Source organism: Ursus americanus, chromosome 22 (assembly GCF_024610735.1).
Source record: "Ursus americanus isolate L20-20 chromosome 22, mUrsAme1.1.p, whole genome shotgun sequence".
In the NCBI taxonomy this organism is placed as follows: Eukaryota; Metazoa; Chordata; class Mammalia; order Carnivora; family Ursidae; genus Ursus; species Ursus americanus.
The window spans coordinates 20,471,929-20,488,542 of NC_142148.1; the positions used below are offsets into that span (position 1 = coordinate 20,471,929).

General features: G+C 39.7%; 1 protein-coding gene across 5 annotated transcripts in view; it reads right to left on the reverse strand.

Annotated features, from left to right (window-relative positions):
• Window positions 1-16,614, reverse strand: part of RALGAPB (Ral GTPase activating protein non-catalytic subunit beta) — a 79,087-nt gene that overhangs the window by 22,340 nt on the left and 40,133 nt on the right. For 3 of the 5 annotated variants that reach the window (XR_015720908.1, XM_045804605.2, XM_045804608.2), the window contains 7 exons: window positions 16,425-16,554; window positions 14,514-14,647; window positions 13,035-13,217; window positions 11,784-11,935; window positions 6,094-6,281; window positions 3,716-3,822; window positions 1,997-2,149 (listed from right to left, as the gene is read on the reverse strand). Coding sequence is in view for 4 of the 5 variants with exons in the window: in XM_045804605.2 (XP_045660561.1) it covers window positions 1,997-2,149; window positions 3,716-3,822; window positions 6,094-6,281; window positions 11,784-11,935; window positions 13,035-13,217; window positions 14,514-14,647; window positions 16,425-16,554 (1,047 nt within the window). In the remaining variant the exon portion in view is untranslated. The remainder of the gene's footprint in view (window positions 1-1,996; window positions 2,150-3,715; window positions 3,823-6,093; window positions 6,282-11,783; window positions 11,936-13,034; window positions 13,218-14,513; window positions 14,648-16,424; window positions 16,555-16,614) is intronic. The other 2 variants (XM_045804607.2, XM_045804609.2) reach the window with 1 other exon arrangement.

The following is a 16,614-nucleotide window of genomic DNA, read 5'->3' on the forward strand; positions in this document are numbered from 1 at the left end:
AAACTCCCCTGTAGCGTCAACAATGATGTCCTTCATCTCCTTGCTGTAAATGAAACCATTGTGTCTCTGCTTCCCCTCAAATGGGCAAGAAAGGGGGCAGAGTTGTTGCTTTCACCCGCTCTCCCTCATCACTGTCCACCCTCACCCCGCAGCTCATGTTGAAAGTTCTCGTCCCTATGGATTACTCCACTAGATTCAGAGACTCTCCCCGACCCCCGCTTCCCTTCTGATCAAACCTAGTTTAAACTCAGTCCTCTGTGGTGAGCAATGATCCTTCCAATAGCCTGGCTTTTATTTCTGTAACTTCCTCAACCTTCATAACTTTGGCCATCCATGAGCACACTCTGAACCTCAGGTAAGCTGTACTTTAAAGAGCTACAATGATGAGATTCCCTTCTCCACCCACAAGCCCCCTCCTGCAGCTCTCCCACAACTTCACTTCCCAGGCTGTGCTTTCCCAGCACTGTGAGCATTCAATCCCTCCTCATGTTGTCCCAGGCCGGTATATCCCGGCTTCGTCTATTTCCCCACCAAGCCTAACCCCCCAAATCTAACATCTTAGTACCCGTCTTCTAAATATATAAATGGCCATGTTTTTTTATTCTTTCATATTCTTTCCCCTATCAATCTCCACACCAAATTTTTTACTTAATACCTCCAGATCCCAAGGACTTTTGAAGAAGCACAGTAAGTTAAGTAATTTCACTACAGACAATTCTATTTAACCTGGGCTGGGCTGCCTGGCAATTTTATGAGCCATATTTTATTCCCTATTTCATTGCTAAGAACTAAAATTAAAATTTACATGAGCTCCTTCAGTTTCCCTCCTTTCCACCTTCAAATGTCTCTGAACCTCCACCTGCTCTCTCTCTCCCGTCTTACCAGAAATAAGGTTTTTCTAGACACAATCACTCAGACTCTTGACCTTACTGCCTCCAGGGCCTTATTCGATTACTTGTTTCCCTAGCCCACCTTACAGTGTTAGCAGACACAGGCCCTTCTCCACTGCTTCCTTCCTTTCAGCCTCTAAGCATGTTCTTATTCCTCGCATCTATGAGTTTAAAAAAAAAAAAGAAAGAAAGAAAAAAAAAGAAAAGTAAAAACTAGCTTTGCCTTGCCTTAGCTAGGCCATTTCCTCACGCTATTATCCACTTTGTACTCTTCTCTTTACTGCTAACTGTATAGTTTATGTTCACTGCCTCTCATTAACCATTCACTCCCCAGCCCCTTACACTCCTGTCCCTGACTTGAACACTCTTTTGAACCTGCTCCCAAAGGTCACCCACACATTCATGCCAAAATCCTCTACTTAGTGCTCCTTCTCCCCAGTCTCTCTGGCTAGTGTAAGCAGCCTCCGATTCCTGCCCTATTCTCTCAAGCCCTAACATACTTATGCCCCTACTTCTTAAACAACTTCTTTCTTGATCTAAGATACCAATCATTTAATCTAATTATCTAAATTAATCTAAAACCAAATACATTTTTCCCATCTTCCCAAACCTGTCCTCTTCCTAAATAATCCATATTTCTGTAAACAGCACTGATATCTCCCTTGTCACTCAGCTTCAGAATCTAAGTTCTTACAGTTTTTTTCCTTCTCTCATCAATCAAAAACTGCTTGGGTCTACCTCTACAGTACATCCCATGTGTTTCAACCTCCACTATCACTCAGGTGGTCTTTCCTTTTCCCTTCCCGAATGGTCATCAAAATCTCTAAACTGGTCTCCCTGCTCCAAAAACCCTCCACCAGAGTCTGATCATGTCCCCATCCTGCTGGACCAGCCCAGACGCCTCTCCAAGAGAGGTCCAGGTCCTTTCAATCAGCCACAAACTACACTTGTCCTACTACATGGTAACCTAGATGACAGAGATCTAGGTCATCTCAGGAACCACCTCCAACAACATCAAAAAAAAAAAGCAGTGTCTCGACCACAGCAGTTGTTCAAGAATGTTTATAATCCTTCCCTTAACAATAGCTGACAATAACTTATCTTACTTCTTCAGTGACAATTTCATGCAAATCTGGAATGCTCAGATCTGCTTTCACAAAAGGAATCTTATCCACCTCTTCAGGAAACGGTCGATGTTTGACGGTATATTTAAATCCAACATCGTTTTTAGGAACTGGACGAGGTTCAGGTACAAAAAGCTGTTAAAATAAAACAAATAATGTTATGTGTATTACATTTGGTGCCTCTGTAATGACATGTACTTCCCCGGTCTCTTAGATGCCTGTTTCCCTAGGATTACATAACACTGAAACTCAGTTAAGAATCTGCAAATACCACTGCTAACACTAGAGGTAAACAGACTGTGTACCAGTGTACTCCTTTATTTTCATAAAAACGTTCATTTTGCAGATTTTGTGACTTATGGGTTGTATACCTCTAACAGCCCCAGGCCAGAATCTCCCATATTAAGTGGTAAACCAATTGATAAGGCAGTTCAGAACTTAAGGCTCAAAATTCCCTCTTCTCCAAGGGCTCTCATATCATCCCATATAACAAAGTACAAGTTTAGGTCCCCTGGGCCTCTCTAGACAGTGAGTTCAACTGAATACCAAATCTAGATCCTCATAGCTCCAAATCTCTGCTTTAATATACATTAACTGTGAGGCTTCTGTTTTTGCATCTGAAAAGTAGAAATAATCCATCTCAAGGATGTTGTAATGATTAAATAAAAATGTATAAGGCACATATTAAAGCATCAACAAATTTTAGTTCCTTTCCTGATCTCCTTCCTCCTGTCTTTAATGCTAATTTAGTGGCTTACAGTGTTGATAGAATGTGATCTGCGTGATGCCAGCAAGTGAAAACAGGGGTGTGCTCCTCAGGGTAAAAACACATCTCATCTAAAAGAGATGGCTAGGATGTTAAATGACTTTAGACACATGCTCCAATTTTGTGGCTGTCTCTCTTAAATGCTGGTGACATTTTATGAAGTCATGTTTTAAGGAATTTTTAGTAACGTAAGTAAAAGCTAGTAATGTAAAAAGTGAAAAGAACAGTATATAAAAAGGACTCAAATTCGATTTAATATTATTGTGTACAGAAAAGAAAAAAAGATTGTAAATAAATCCACGAAAATACTTAGTGACTACTTCTGGAAAGTCAGAGTACAGATGATCTAAAATTTCTTCCTTATTATCTGAATTCTCCAACCTTCTCCCATGAGCAAATTTTATTCACAAAATTACAAACGTTACAAAGAAAATAAACTATGCCATCCCAAATAAGATTTCATTAAATTATACAGCATATTAAAAAAAATTATAGGGCATATTACCAATTACACAGGAATTAATCATATAAAAACAATGTGAAACTAAGTCCTGTTGCCAGAGAGATAGAGAGTCTGGCCAAATTTTTTTCATATACGGCATATACCTGAGTTTTATTATATTTAACACAGAATAAAAAAATGAGGCCACGGCTCAGAACAGTTCTTGATCATAAGCGGATTCAGAATCACCTGGAAAGCTTTTTGAAAATACACCCGTCATGAAGATGTCTTTAAAGAGTAATTTAGTGGATGTGGAAATTATGGGCTCCTAAGATGATTCTGATGTGAACCCACTGACTGAACCCTGACTAGGATCAAAAATATTAATGAATTTTGTTGGGATATTATTTAACCTTTAAATCATAACACACGCACACTCGAACGCATGCACTCACTCACTCCTAGTCATTTCCCTGTAACTTCTAATGGATACCTTCTGATTTGCTTTTGCTCCTCTGGGTAAAAGGCAAAGTTGTTGTGCCCAAGCAAGTCTTCCAGACATTCCCCGGACCAGCACAGTGACAGAGGGGAAAAAATCATCTAGAATAAAATATTGGCATAAAAAGTTATTTCAGACAACAACCATTTAAAATACACGTGCTATCAACTGTAGAGCCTCTAATAATCCAAACCCCAGCACAGTGTTTGAAGCCAGAGTGTTCCTGTCGTGTGCCACCTCTGCGGTTTCTGCCATATCCACTTGCCGTAAGTACTATTATCTTACTTTGTATCAACCACTTTCTTATTTAAACTTACATCTATTTTAAAAGGAAATTATGTATTTTTAAATGGAAAACTGCGAATTTTGGTGTGCTAATAATGTATTTTTTAAACACATGTTTAACAATACATAAAATAACGTTCACCAATATATTCACCAACACCATCTCACATGCCTCCATGGGTACACATACACATTTTTGGTAAACCCTGTCCTAGCCAATACTCTTAGTACAGAGAGACAGACTGGTTGTCTGCAGTGCTGCTGCTGCATTCCCCCACGCCTTGTGTAATGCTATCCACCACAGGCAGTCACTGTTCCATCCCAGGAGAAGTTCAGGGGCAGGGATTTGGGGGTTGGGGGGGGATGGGAGGAACTCAGGATGGATTTCCTAAGTGACCCAGATCCTCCTCCTTATTCCCTCCTTCTGTCCTGGTGTGGGAGTTCAACTTCTTCAAACTTTTTTTCTCACTTCTTCTGTTATTAACTATTACAATAAACTATTAAAATGTCCTTGTAAATCTATAAAGTCCTAACTGTTTATATTTTTAGTACACTTCCAAAGCAGTGAAATTACTGTGAATGAGAGTAGGGAAGTCCTAAAAAATCTGAAAGAGGGCTGACACTGACCCCTCAGGCCAGGAAACCTGAAGGGAACACTGAGATTTTAGACTCCACAGCAGGTGGCCTGGGAGTAGAAAGCTGGAGGAATCATGAATAACAGGTACAAGACAAGGAAGAAAGTGAAGCAAGCCCTAGGTCTAGGACAGAGAAGATTGAAGTGCATGCAGGGAAGAGCTGGAACTAGCACTTCTAGAGCTGGGCGATGCTTAAAGGCAACATCTATTTTATATTAAAGTCATTGTATCTTACCACCACACAATGGAAACCTGTGATGGTATCCACTCGTCTCTGAGCTATAGGGAAAGGTTTCATTTTCATTTTATGGATTCATGAGATCCTACTTATACAGTCTCAACAGAATTTGCATCAGACTGTAAGACCCTGTTCACCTTTGTAAAGGTAACAAGTCTTCAATTACTAAGAAAATCCTTGGGGGCAGGGACAACAGAAAAGGACAGCATGAGGCTCAGAAAATTTGGACACTAGTCCTAGTCATACCACGTACTTCTTGAGTAACCCTGACCAAGTCACATACTCTCTCTGAGCCTCCATTTCTTCACCTGTAAGTGAAGGAACAGTGGGTGATTCCCTGGACCCTCTCTGCCCATAGGTTCTGTAAGCTTCACTTCCCCAGAAATAAGGGTCTCTCTGAGAACATGCTTCCTTTACATACTGGCTGATTCCAAAAGCCATCAGAAAAAATATATATATATACTCTGAGTAGCCTCGGTTGTAGTGGTAATCATGTACCTCGAGATGGGTTACAACTGGGGGGGAGGAGTTGAGGAGGGAAATAGTGTATGCTATGTCAACGGAAAATCATTAAAGGGTTTTCAGGAGGGCACTGGCATGGTCAGATCCATATTTAAGAGTATAATGATGGCAGCAAGTAGGACTGGGGTAAGGGTAAGATATTTTGGAATGGGGGGGTGGGGGTGGTCAGACCATGTGGGAAGCAACCACAATAATCTGAGTAAGAAATATTAAGGCCCTGCATTTGGATGTATTGGCAGGGATGCAGAGGAAAAAAAGATGCAAGAGTCACTGGGTAAGCAGAAACTTGGACACCAATTATGGAAGGGGGAAACAGGAAGGAGCAGGCCAAGATGACTCCTCAAATTTCCCGCCTGTTTGGGTGGCACGGATAACTGAAATACGACGATGTGGAATGAGGACCAGAAGAGGAGAAGGGCAGGATCCGAAGTTCAGGAAGAGTAATAATAATTTTTATACACATTACACAAGAGAAAATACCCCACTAAAATAAACCTTTTACAGAACTATAGAGCTCCTTTCTGATATTTCAGATACATACAAAGAGCCTCTAAGAGATTCTATTTAATATGTGTATTCTATTTTCTGTGGGCATTTGCAGTCTTTTCCCTCCCTGACCCTGGAAACAGCCTGTGAGTACTGACGAACACGTCGATTTAGCAATGGAGAAGGCCCAAAGTGCTGCAACTTACTCTGTTCATTTCCAAGAGGTTGCTCCAGCATTGCCAGGATGACACTGTTATCCAAGACAAAGTACCGGAAACTATGCTTGTTTATGGTTGGGAGCCTGGAGTATTTAATCAAAGTGGTCTCATTCACCAGACTACAAGGAGAGGCAGGACCACTGGGTGAAGGAAATGCGCCAAGCAACTGCATAATACTATGGAGAATGCAAAAGATAACAGTTAATACCCAAAGCAAAATCTTAAGTTTACCTCATGCATCAATGTGTTCTTCTGCCCTTTGAATTTTAAGTGACCAGAGCCATGCCTCCTCTTTGCAAATCAGAGTTACTCCCTGTGGTGGACATAGTGGTGTGTGGTCCAGATTCCTGCCTCCAAGTCTGAAAGCTCCGGTCCCAAGAGATGGTGGCCACAATTTTCAGCTGCATCCCTCTCTAGGACTTGCTCTCAGGCCAAGAAGAAGCACCTCACCCCAAATCACCACTTTGTCTGGGACAGCCCACAGGCAGCAAAAGGGTTATATGGCAGTATCAAGTCCCATCCCAGCCCCAAAGATCTCTGTTGCACCTGCCTCAGCTTAGTGTTTCCCCTCTGCTCAGTCCTGCCTCCTTCACTTCCACAGAGCAGCTGATCCTAAGAGCACCTTCCAATAAACTTCTTGCAAGGAAATTTCTCTCAGAGCCTGCTATCCAGAGAACCCAACTAACCACACTTCTAAACTGTGGAGCTCCCAAAAATGTATTTTAAAAAATATGTGCTCCAAGTGTCAGGATTACGCTAGCTAAAGCATTCTAGACCTAGAAAAGAACCCAAAGACCAGCCAAACCTCAATATTTCAGATGAGGAAATTCAGGCTCAGATGTGATAAGTGATTTTTTTAAGCAACCAGGAACCAGGGCCTGCTGCCTTCTCACTGTGTGGTCCTGAATAGACATTATCCCCATTTTACAGATAAGACTGGAGGCACTAATAGTACACCTTACAGAACTACTGTAATTACTAAATAAGAATATTTAAGAAAAAAAAATGCTTTGTAAACTGGAATTCAACTGAACAAAACTTAACATTCAGAAATGTTTATGTCCATAGAAATTTCTGCATACATTCAATTAACAATAATAATAACTGGCACTTATCATGAGGCACTGGTCTAAGCACTTTACACACGATCTTTTGTTTAGCTATCAAAACAACCCTATGAGGTAAGTACCACTATTATTCCCATTGTATAATGAAGAAACTGAAACAAAGAGAGAAAGTACCTTGTAATGATTTTACCTTGTGGTCCTCACATCACCTGACCCGTCATATGCATCTCATCTGGAGTCTGATGTACTACCAGTGTGCCACAAGGCCTTCCCCACATGCACCTCATTCGGAAAACTAATACTCCCCAACCATTTTCGTCATCTCAATCCTTAGGTGGAGCAGCCTCTCCCTTTCTCCTTCATTCTAATGCCTGAACGCCAATAGCTCTGATAATGGAAGGCAACACTGCTCAACAGATGTTTTCCACCCAAAATTTTCTCTCCTTTTAGGTGGAGGATGGTCTAAAAATTTCAAAGACCAGGAGAATTTGATGGTGAGTTCAAGCCTCTAAGGATGTGTGGGAAACAGGTGAAATAGTAGACCAGAAAGAGGATAATGTGATTTCAGTTTTCTAATACAGGACAGAGACAGATGTTACAAAGTATATGGACCATGTGAGTTTGTCATGTTCCACGCAAGATCCTAAGACAATATCAAATGGGCTGCTGGCAAGGAAACAGGTTACTAAGATCAAATCACACCAGCCTAACCACATTTTCTCTTCTGATAGTGACTAGACTGGAAAGGTAGAGAATGGTCTCTGAAGTCAAGACATACAGGTATTTAACAGTGTATGGTGATAACCTTGGAGACAACATTGAAAAATTCCTGTCAACCCGAATGGAAATCTCTGATGGTGTGCTTTGTGAGTCTATCTCTGTTCAATATTTTCACCAGTGTCTTTGACTAAGTCACACACATAGCAGGCTCATTAAATCTACGGCTGACCAAAAGTTGAGCTGCAGAGTTAATATGTCAGAGGAAGAGTTGGGATCCAAATAATGAGATACATCTTACATAAAAAGATCCGAAGTTTAAATGTAGAGTTCTGTACATCCAAATACCCCCAAACAAGTAAGTACATGATGAGAAAAACAGACAAAAGATAAATGTGTGAAAAAGACTCTAATTTTAGTTGACTTTATGCAAATCATCAAGTTCTCAAAAACCCAATGCAGTCTCAAAGTACATTTTAATGAAAATAATATCCTACAGAGCATAAAGATCATCCAACTCACCTAGAATATTGTACTCAGTAACTTTAAGAGGTACATACGTAGTCAAACCCACACTGCTGAGAGAAGAATGACCAGGATGATAAAGGTACTTGAAGCTTTGTCATACAACAAATAGCTAAAGGTACTGGCAGAAACGAATCACTATCTTTATGAGCACTATGTTCAGATATCATTATAGCCTGGGAAGAGGACTCCACTACCAAGAGTTTGAATTAGAACTAATAGGTAGAAGTTTAAGTGGGACGATTTCAGTTCAATGTAAACATCAAATTTTTAACAATAAAAATGAAATGGGAACCCCGGGGGTTACAGTATCCCAAAATTAGATACTAAATAACTGGGTATACGTGTCTTACAGGTGGCTTAAGCAGAGGGGCTGCTGAAAGGTGTTCCAAGAGTCCTAATTCTGAATTTGTATTAGTACACGGAGAAAACACCCAACTAGCTAATCTGCACTTCATCACTGTCTACTATTCTTAGCATTGTGAAGAGGTGTTGAAGAAGGAAATGTGGGCTCTACCCAAGTTTGGGAGACAACACCAGCATGTATCAAATATAACCAGATACGATCGTGACAGTATAGAATTCCACACTACGCAGTCGGGTCTGACTGAATGAGCACAGAGGCACAGTCATCATTTGGAAGCAGAATAGCCAAGAGAGATACCATGGAGGTAGACAGATCTTATGTGAGCACTGAACAGTGGAGGATGTGACCGCAGGGAAAAGAGGGAAGTCATGAAACCCAGGGAATACACAGAGACAGGTATGAGCATACCCACAAATGGCCTGCCAGGTCCAACTATGGCAGAAGGGATATGCTGGGAAAGATCAGACAGTATGAGTGGGGACAGAAGAAGGAAGGCCTTGACAACCAGATAAGAAGTTCAGACAACATGGCAGGAAACAAGAGATCTATTCAGTTTTCAACCACTCAAGCAACAGAAAAAAAAAAACAGTGCTTAAGGATGAGTTCAAAAACGGAATACAAGACGAACAAGGTGAGATTAAAAACAGGGAAATTAGGCAAGAAGTGAGAAGAGCCTAGACCAGGATGCTGAGGTTAGAGGGGACGGAGGAAATACTTGTAAAAATAAAGTCTACTGGATTCGGACACTAGCTTCATATGGCGAATGACAGATAAAGCAGAGATAAATCAGAAAAAAAGCCAAAGGTCTATGTTTGCATAACCGGAAAGCAGCAGTGATGCAGACATAAAGCAGTAATTTTGAGGGAACAGAGAGATTTGGTTTGGGACAGGTTTCATGATGACGGTACTCTGCAGGGCCCTCTTTAAGACTGGTAACTGGAGATACCATTCGTGGAGTTGGCAGCAGAAACAAGTGCAGATAAAACAGATGAGCCACTTAGATAATCACTGGCTAGGTTGCCTGGAAGCCAGGGCTCACTACTCATTCTGAACACATACCAATTCTTGCGGCGTCATATTCTCATAGGAATGCCCCACCTAGGGGCTAGGATGCAGCAAACTTACTTTTGTATAATACAGAGTTCCCAGTGAGAAATGCTCTCCCTCTTTCTCTCCATATCCTTCTTACTCTTCCAGGCACACATCAAAGCTCAGTTCTTTTATAAAGCTTTTCAGTCTATCCCACCCCCCACATGGTCTTCTCTCTGAATTTTTTTTTTTAAGATTTATTTATTTGAAAGAGAACACACGTACACGAGCAGGAGGAGGGGCAGAGGAAGATAATCTTTGAGCAGACTCTCTGCTGAGCGGGAAGCCCAACTTGGGGTTCAATCTCACCACCCATGAGATCATGACCTGAGCTGAAACCAAGAGTTGGAAGGGCACCTGGGTGGCTCAGTCAGTTAAGCATCTGTGTTTGGCTCAGGGTCCTGGGATCAAGCCCCACATCAGGCTCCCTGCTCAGCGGGGAGTCTGCTTCTCCCTCTGCACCTCCCTCTACTCGTGCACAATCTCTCTCTCTCAGATAAATACAGAACATCTTCGAAAACAAAACAAAACCCAAGAACTGGACACTTAAATGACTGAGCCATCCAGGCACCTCTCTGAACTTTTATCTAGTACTCATCGCCTGTATAAGTACATATTTAAACAGTTACATTCACATTTTTCTGGTTTTCTAGCTATTAGCCAAACCTCCAGAAGCACACCAAAAGCCTAGCTAGTGCAGTAAGCAGGACTAAACTAAAGCATGCATGCTTCTAAAAATGCACTGAATAACCAAAGCCCACAAGGAAGAGAAATAACACCCAATAACACACACCCCAAGTGATAAATAGACCACTGAACTCAAAAGAGTCTGGGATCTTGGTAAGGGCTGACTTACATACAAATCTGCAAGCAGTCTTGCCTACCACTTTAAGACCAAGATGAGCCAATCCAGACTGACCTGACATCCGCCTTCCTGCTTTTATGTTTTCTGGGTCTTCACCCACCCTTACCCTCATAAGCCCCAACTTTCCATCTGTACTGTGATTCTACCTAATCTTCTCCACTCAACTCTTCCCTTCAATCCATAAATGTGCCTACATGGCCTTCCTTCCCTCTTTCCACTCTCCTCACTTACCAGCCAAATGCAAACTCTCTCAGCAATCTCTGCTATTTTTCTAAGGTTCCAACCTGTCTCTATCCCTTCACTACCAAAATGATTAGAACAGAAATCTTCCCTTGCTGCCTTCTTAACCACTCTGTAATCTGGTTTTTGATGAAACTTCACCAGTCCTGTAAAAGTCAGGTCCAATGTCATCTTCTCTAGAAATCTCTGATTTGCCCATATCTGGAAGTATTCATTTCCCCCTTCCAGCATGTTATTATACTCCTCCTGCAGCACTTACTCTCCACCTAACATTATAGCTATTTGTACTCATCTCTTATCTTCCCTATTGGACAAGAACCTCTTTGAGCGTGGTGATTGAATCCGATTTATCTTTACAATCCTATTACAAGTTCATAAGAGGGAGCTCATAAATTTTGACTGAATGCACTTCTAATACGTACTGTAAATGTAACAGAATACAGACCACTCAGCTAAGAAGCAGGAGACTTAATAGTGTGACCTCAGGCAGATCCCATCTCTGGACTCAGGCACCAAAGTGAAGAGGAAGGGTAAGGCTCTCCGAGATTCTTTCTAACTCTAACAAGATATGACTTCAATTAATGCCAACTAGCACAGAAAAACAAGGACCCAAACTCTCAGCCCCACATTCCTGGGTTCTTTTGGTTCCCAAAACAAGTTTTCCCTTTCCATTTTATTTCTAAAGAAAAAGTATCCTGGAAGATTACATCACTTAATGCTGAACAACTGCGGAGGAGAGGAAACAACATGGACCACAACTAACCCCATCTAATTGCTAGGCGCAATCCCTGTGCAGTCACTTTCATACCATGTTAGGGTGGCTTCAGCAGCATCCTTTACCCTCATAGATGCAGGGTTTGGCTCCTTATCTCCTTTGTACTTGACCTCTTGCTCACTGCTCTTGGACTTACTTCCTGAAATACCCAGTTCCACAATCTCCAATACTTCCTTAAGACAGTCCTAGAAGCAGGAAAGGCAAATCAGTTTTTGTAATACACCTATCTTATGAGAAGATAAGGAAATACAGCAAAATGCTAACAGTGGTTGTGTTTTGGTGATGGGCTCCAGTTTCCTTCTCACTTTAATAGGTATATGTTAATTTCACAATAATATAAAAAACTTTGCCCAATTTTTCTTTTAAGAACTGAATTTGAATGTTCAGTGTTAGATAATAAATGATAAATTCAATTCAATCTTATCAGTCATAATTCTTACAAAACTACCACAGACTATAAAATCATGAAAGCCCAAGTTTAAGAGATAGAACAGTAATTCAGTTAAACCTGGGATGGTTTAAGACATTAAGACATTAGATTATCCAAAGGGAAGTTCATCCGTTACTAACATTTTTAAGCAATTCTTGGTACCATAACTTTAGTAGAAATCATAATGAAAATAACTAAGATTTTATCAACAGTATTATTTTAAAATGATATAAAGTTCTCCATAAATATCCAATGAGCCTGATATATCTTATTTATACTATGAATTCTTGATAGCCGCCTGGCTCCCTATAAGGAAGATATTAAATGGAACAATGGCAAGGGAAATCAGCCTAGAGATCCGCGCCTACTTGAAAGTGGGAAATATGTGTGAAATGAGATTTTTATATACAGGCAAACCATTATGGCAAGCTGTGCCCTTAGTTTGCAGCCCGGCTACCAACTGTCCTTCAAAGTTTGGCAATGTGTGACCAAAGTGCCTGGTGGCCATCTCAAAGCTACCACATCCTTTCAAGAAAGAATTTTCTTGATAGTTCAGAGAAATTAGTCAAGGCTCCATCTTGCAAAAGAACTTCTCCATCGATTAATTTGCAACCAAATATAAGTGTGATGACAATTTTTGAATTGTGCTCCAAAGGACAAGTATTCTACTGAAATACAACAAAGAATATTCAGTTTAAAGTAGGCAATATGTATTTAAATATTCTCTTTTAAGAGACATCGTCCCAATATACATTTTTGTTTCTCCTTCCTGTTTTAAGATCTAGTAAACTAACCTTTTCTTTCTTTTTTTTTTTAAAGATTTTATTTATTTTTTAAAGATTTTATTTACTAACCTTTTCATCAAGCATATCAGGGTGCTCTGTCAGCCAGACACAGAGACACTGAAAAGCTGCTACTATCATGGAGTGCAGATCCCGGGAGTGAAGGGGAGCTGGCCGACTACACTGGTACACAATGTAGCTGCACACAGAACTGATGGCTCGCTTCCGGTCTCCAGAGTCAACCATCACCTTCACCTAAGCATATTCATATGGGGAACACAGTTAGCCAGGAACCACTGTATCAATTTCAAACTATCTGCACTGCAGCCTGGCCTTTCTGACACTGGGATACACCACAGGAAGCCTTGCTTTTTAAAATATTATTGATACAAAGGCACCTGGGTGGCTCAATCAGTTGAGTGTCCAACTCTTGATTTTGGCTCAGGTCACGATCCCAGGGTTGTGTGAGATCAAGTCCCATGTTGGGTCTGTGCAGTGGGTAGAGCCTGCTTGAGATTCTCTCTCCCCCTCTCCCTTTGCCCCTCCTCCCACTCTCTCTCTCTTTGAAATAAATAAATCTTAAAAATAAATAAATAAAATATTATTTATACAGGAACAGAATATTTCAGATACATCATTATATAATACTCTATAAAAACCAGAGAGCATTTTTCAAACTCTAAAATAGTTATTTCATTTTAGCATATTTTTTCATTGGCTAAAAACCTAAACTCCTGGGGTACACCTATTCATCACTGCTAGGTATCAAAAGAATATCTGGCAATGGAACGTGTATATTTCTTAAGCCCTCTAACCCAATCTTGCGGTGATGCACTATGGGCTATGAAGTTCTGTATAGCTGCTCAGAGGTATAATTAACATACAGGAAACTACACATATTTAAAGTGTAATTTTACAAATTTTGGCATAAGTATACACTTGTGAACTACCACTACAATCAAAATAGTAGATGTATCCTTCACTCCCCAAATATCCTCATGCACCTTTCTAATTCTTTCTTCCATTCCTTTATGCCCCTTCCCTAGGTTACTATTGATCTGCTTTCTGTCAATGCATTTTCTAGAGTTTAATACAAATAAAATCACATGTATCGTATTCTCTTTGGGGGGAGGGGGTCTGGCTTCTTCTTCTCAGCATCAGTATTTTGAGATTTATGCATATTTTTATGTGCATTTATTAAAATCAGATGATCCTATAATGACACAAAATATCATGTTGAAAATTTAAGGGTATTATAAGCAAATACAAAACCAATAGGTATTCTATTATCATGTGCAAATTAATAGGAAGTACTGAAATGTTTCCTGTAACTTAAGAGCAAAAGTATCATTCATAATCTTTGAATCTATTAAAAAAAGTAAAGTTCACTTTGTAAAATTTCACTAGGAGGCTCATTTTTGCACACTCTGGATAAAACTATATTTGAGTGTAAGTAACACTGTAATACCCATATCCAGGAGTTGAGAGATATAGGAAAAAGAGTCATGGTCCAAAGCTATTGGGCTAAAATAAGAGGACTGTTCTCCTCACCTTTGCCAGGCCAGAGAGGAGCTCTAGAGCTGCCAGTGATATGCTCATGTCTTGCCGCCACTGGGAGTTGAGTCTTTGGGTGACAAGATGAATGCTGCGAATCAGGAGCCCAGCAGCTGAATCTGTATTAAGAGCTAGGATATAACCCCAATGCCACATCCCACAGGGAGGGAAAACAACTAAGCATTAGTAACGAGAAGCACAGCATTCCACCAGGCACAGACCACAGCAGCCACAGTGAGCACGACGGGCACCCACACAGTGCTATGCTCCCCACCCCACTGGCCTGAGCGTCAAGCCTGACTGAACAACAGTGCACAGGGCACACACACTGGACCAAAGCAGCTTCTAGCGCTCAGCTCAGGTACTTTTACACAGACATCCACTAGGATTTGGCAGTTCAATATATCTTAAAATTTCTTAATTAACTCATAGGGAGTTACATTTAAAAAAAAAACCAATGAAAAGGCTATCAATTATTTTTTTGGAATTTTATAGAAAAAGGAATTCACATTTTAGAATCTCCTCCGATGTTAGGAATACCCTAAAACATCTGTTGAAATTATTTTCAGGGTTTAACACTATCAAAAGTCACATGCAATGCCTTTTCAAACACATTTTAACATTTAATTCTCTAAAGCTACTTTAATACTTCTAAAAAAATTAAATAATCAAGTCGCCATATTTTTATTTGGCCTCTAGTTCTACATTTAAAAATAATTACTACTTAGCTAATTATAAATTAGGACAAATTAAACCAAATTTATAAAGGAAGCTTTAGGGACATTATACCTGTCGATCCTATCAGAAAGAGGGCAGTGACAACAGAAAAAGGAATGATCATTAAAGAGAGACATTCATGCGACACTAACACAAATCTGGATTTCTTAGTAAAAACTACTTTACGACATTACAAGCAGAACTCACTAACACCAGTTCAAAAGGCTGAAACAAACAATAATCACTTCAAACATTTATATTAGAACACATACAATAATTCAAAAAGTTCTTTAGTGTTTTAGAAAGCATGAAAAACAAATTTTCATCTCTAGTATACTTAAATCCATGAACATAATGAATAAGATAACAATTTAAATAACTTCTTTATAAATGCAATATTTAAATTTGTTGAATAACCTCACAATGACCTGATGTATTTGACATGCTCAAGGATACTTAAAGCAAATTTAAACATGCCTGGACTCCTAGGCTCATGAATTCTCCAGATAATTAAAAAATTAAATTCACATCTAAGGATCCAGATTTCATTCCAGTCATGTTGGACTAACACTCACAGATTCAATACAATATTAATAATCATGTAAAAAAAAAAAAGGCACCCACAAATTCACAGAACCCGTAAAGTAATTGCCAAAGTAATGGGCATCACTGAATAGGATGATCTGCTAGCTTTTGCTTAAAATTTGTGACTAAAAAATCTAACCAGTTATAGTAGGGTATATGGTTTTTAAACACAAAGACTCTCCCCTCTTGGTTCCATCTAACGTATATTTTATCACTCCACTTACCACACTGCAATAATTGATGTGCTGGCTATCTCTGTCATTAGAGCCTGAGGCAGAGCACATTCTATTTCTCTGTATTGCCAGTATCTGGTAACAGAATCCATAAATTTTTCCTGACTACCCGCTATAAACATTTATAAAATTGAATAAACTACCCAAAATCTAGCTACTAAAAGCTATAGAGTAATTTTAAAAGATTTGTTTTCTTTTTAAAAATCTTGTAGACTAATAAATATTAGGTTATTAAGTATTATACCTAAATACATTTAAGTATTATACTTAAACACATTAAAATCATGAACACTAAAATTTTGTTTGTTTTATGTACTGGGCATTAAAAATTATTCAATAATCTTCAGCTTTCAAAAGAACAAACATGGCTTACCATAATCCCTTAGGAGAGCTTGAGCAGGTCTTTCACTATCGGGAGTTGTGGGCTCTGTGCTTCCACCACTTGCTGAACTAATACCACTATTAGTGCGACTATGACTCTTCAGGTTATTCTCTCCACCACCCTAGTCAAATAAAAATGGATCAAATATTTGAGGGCTACATCCAAAATTGGCCAGTACAGA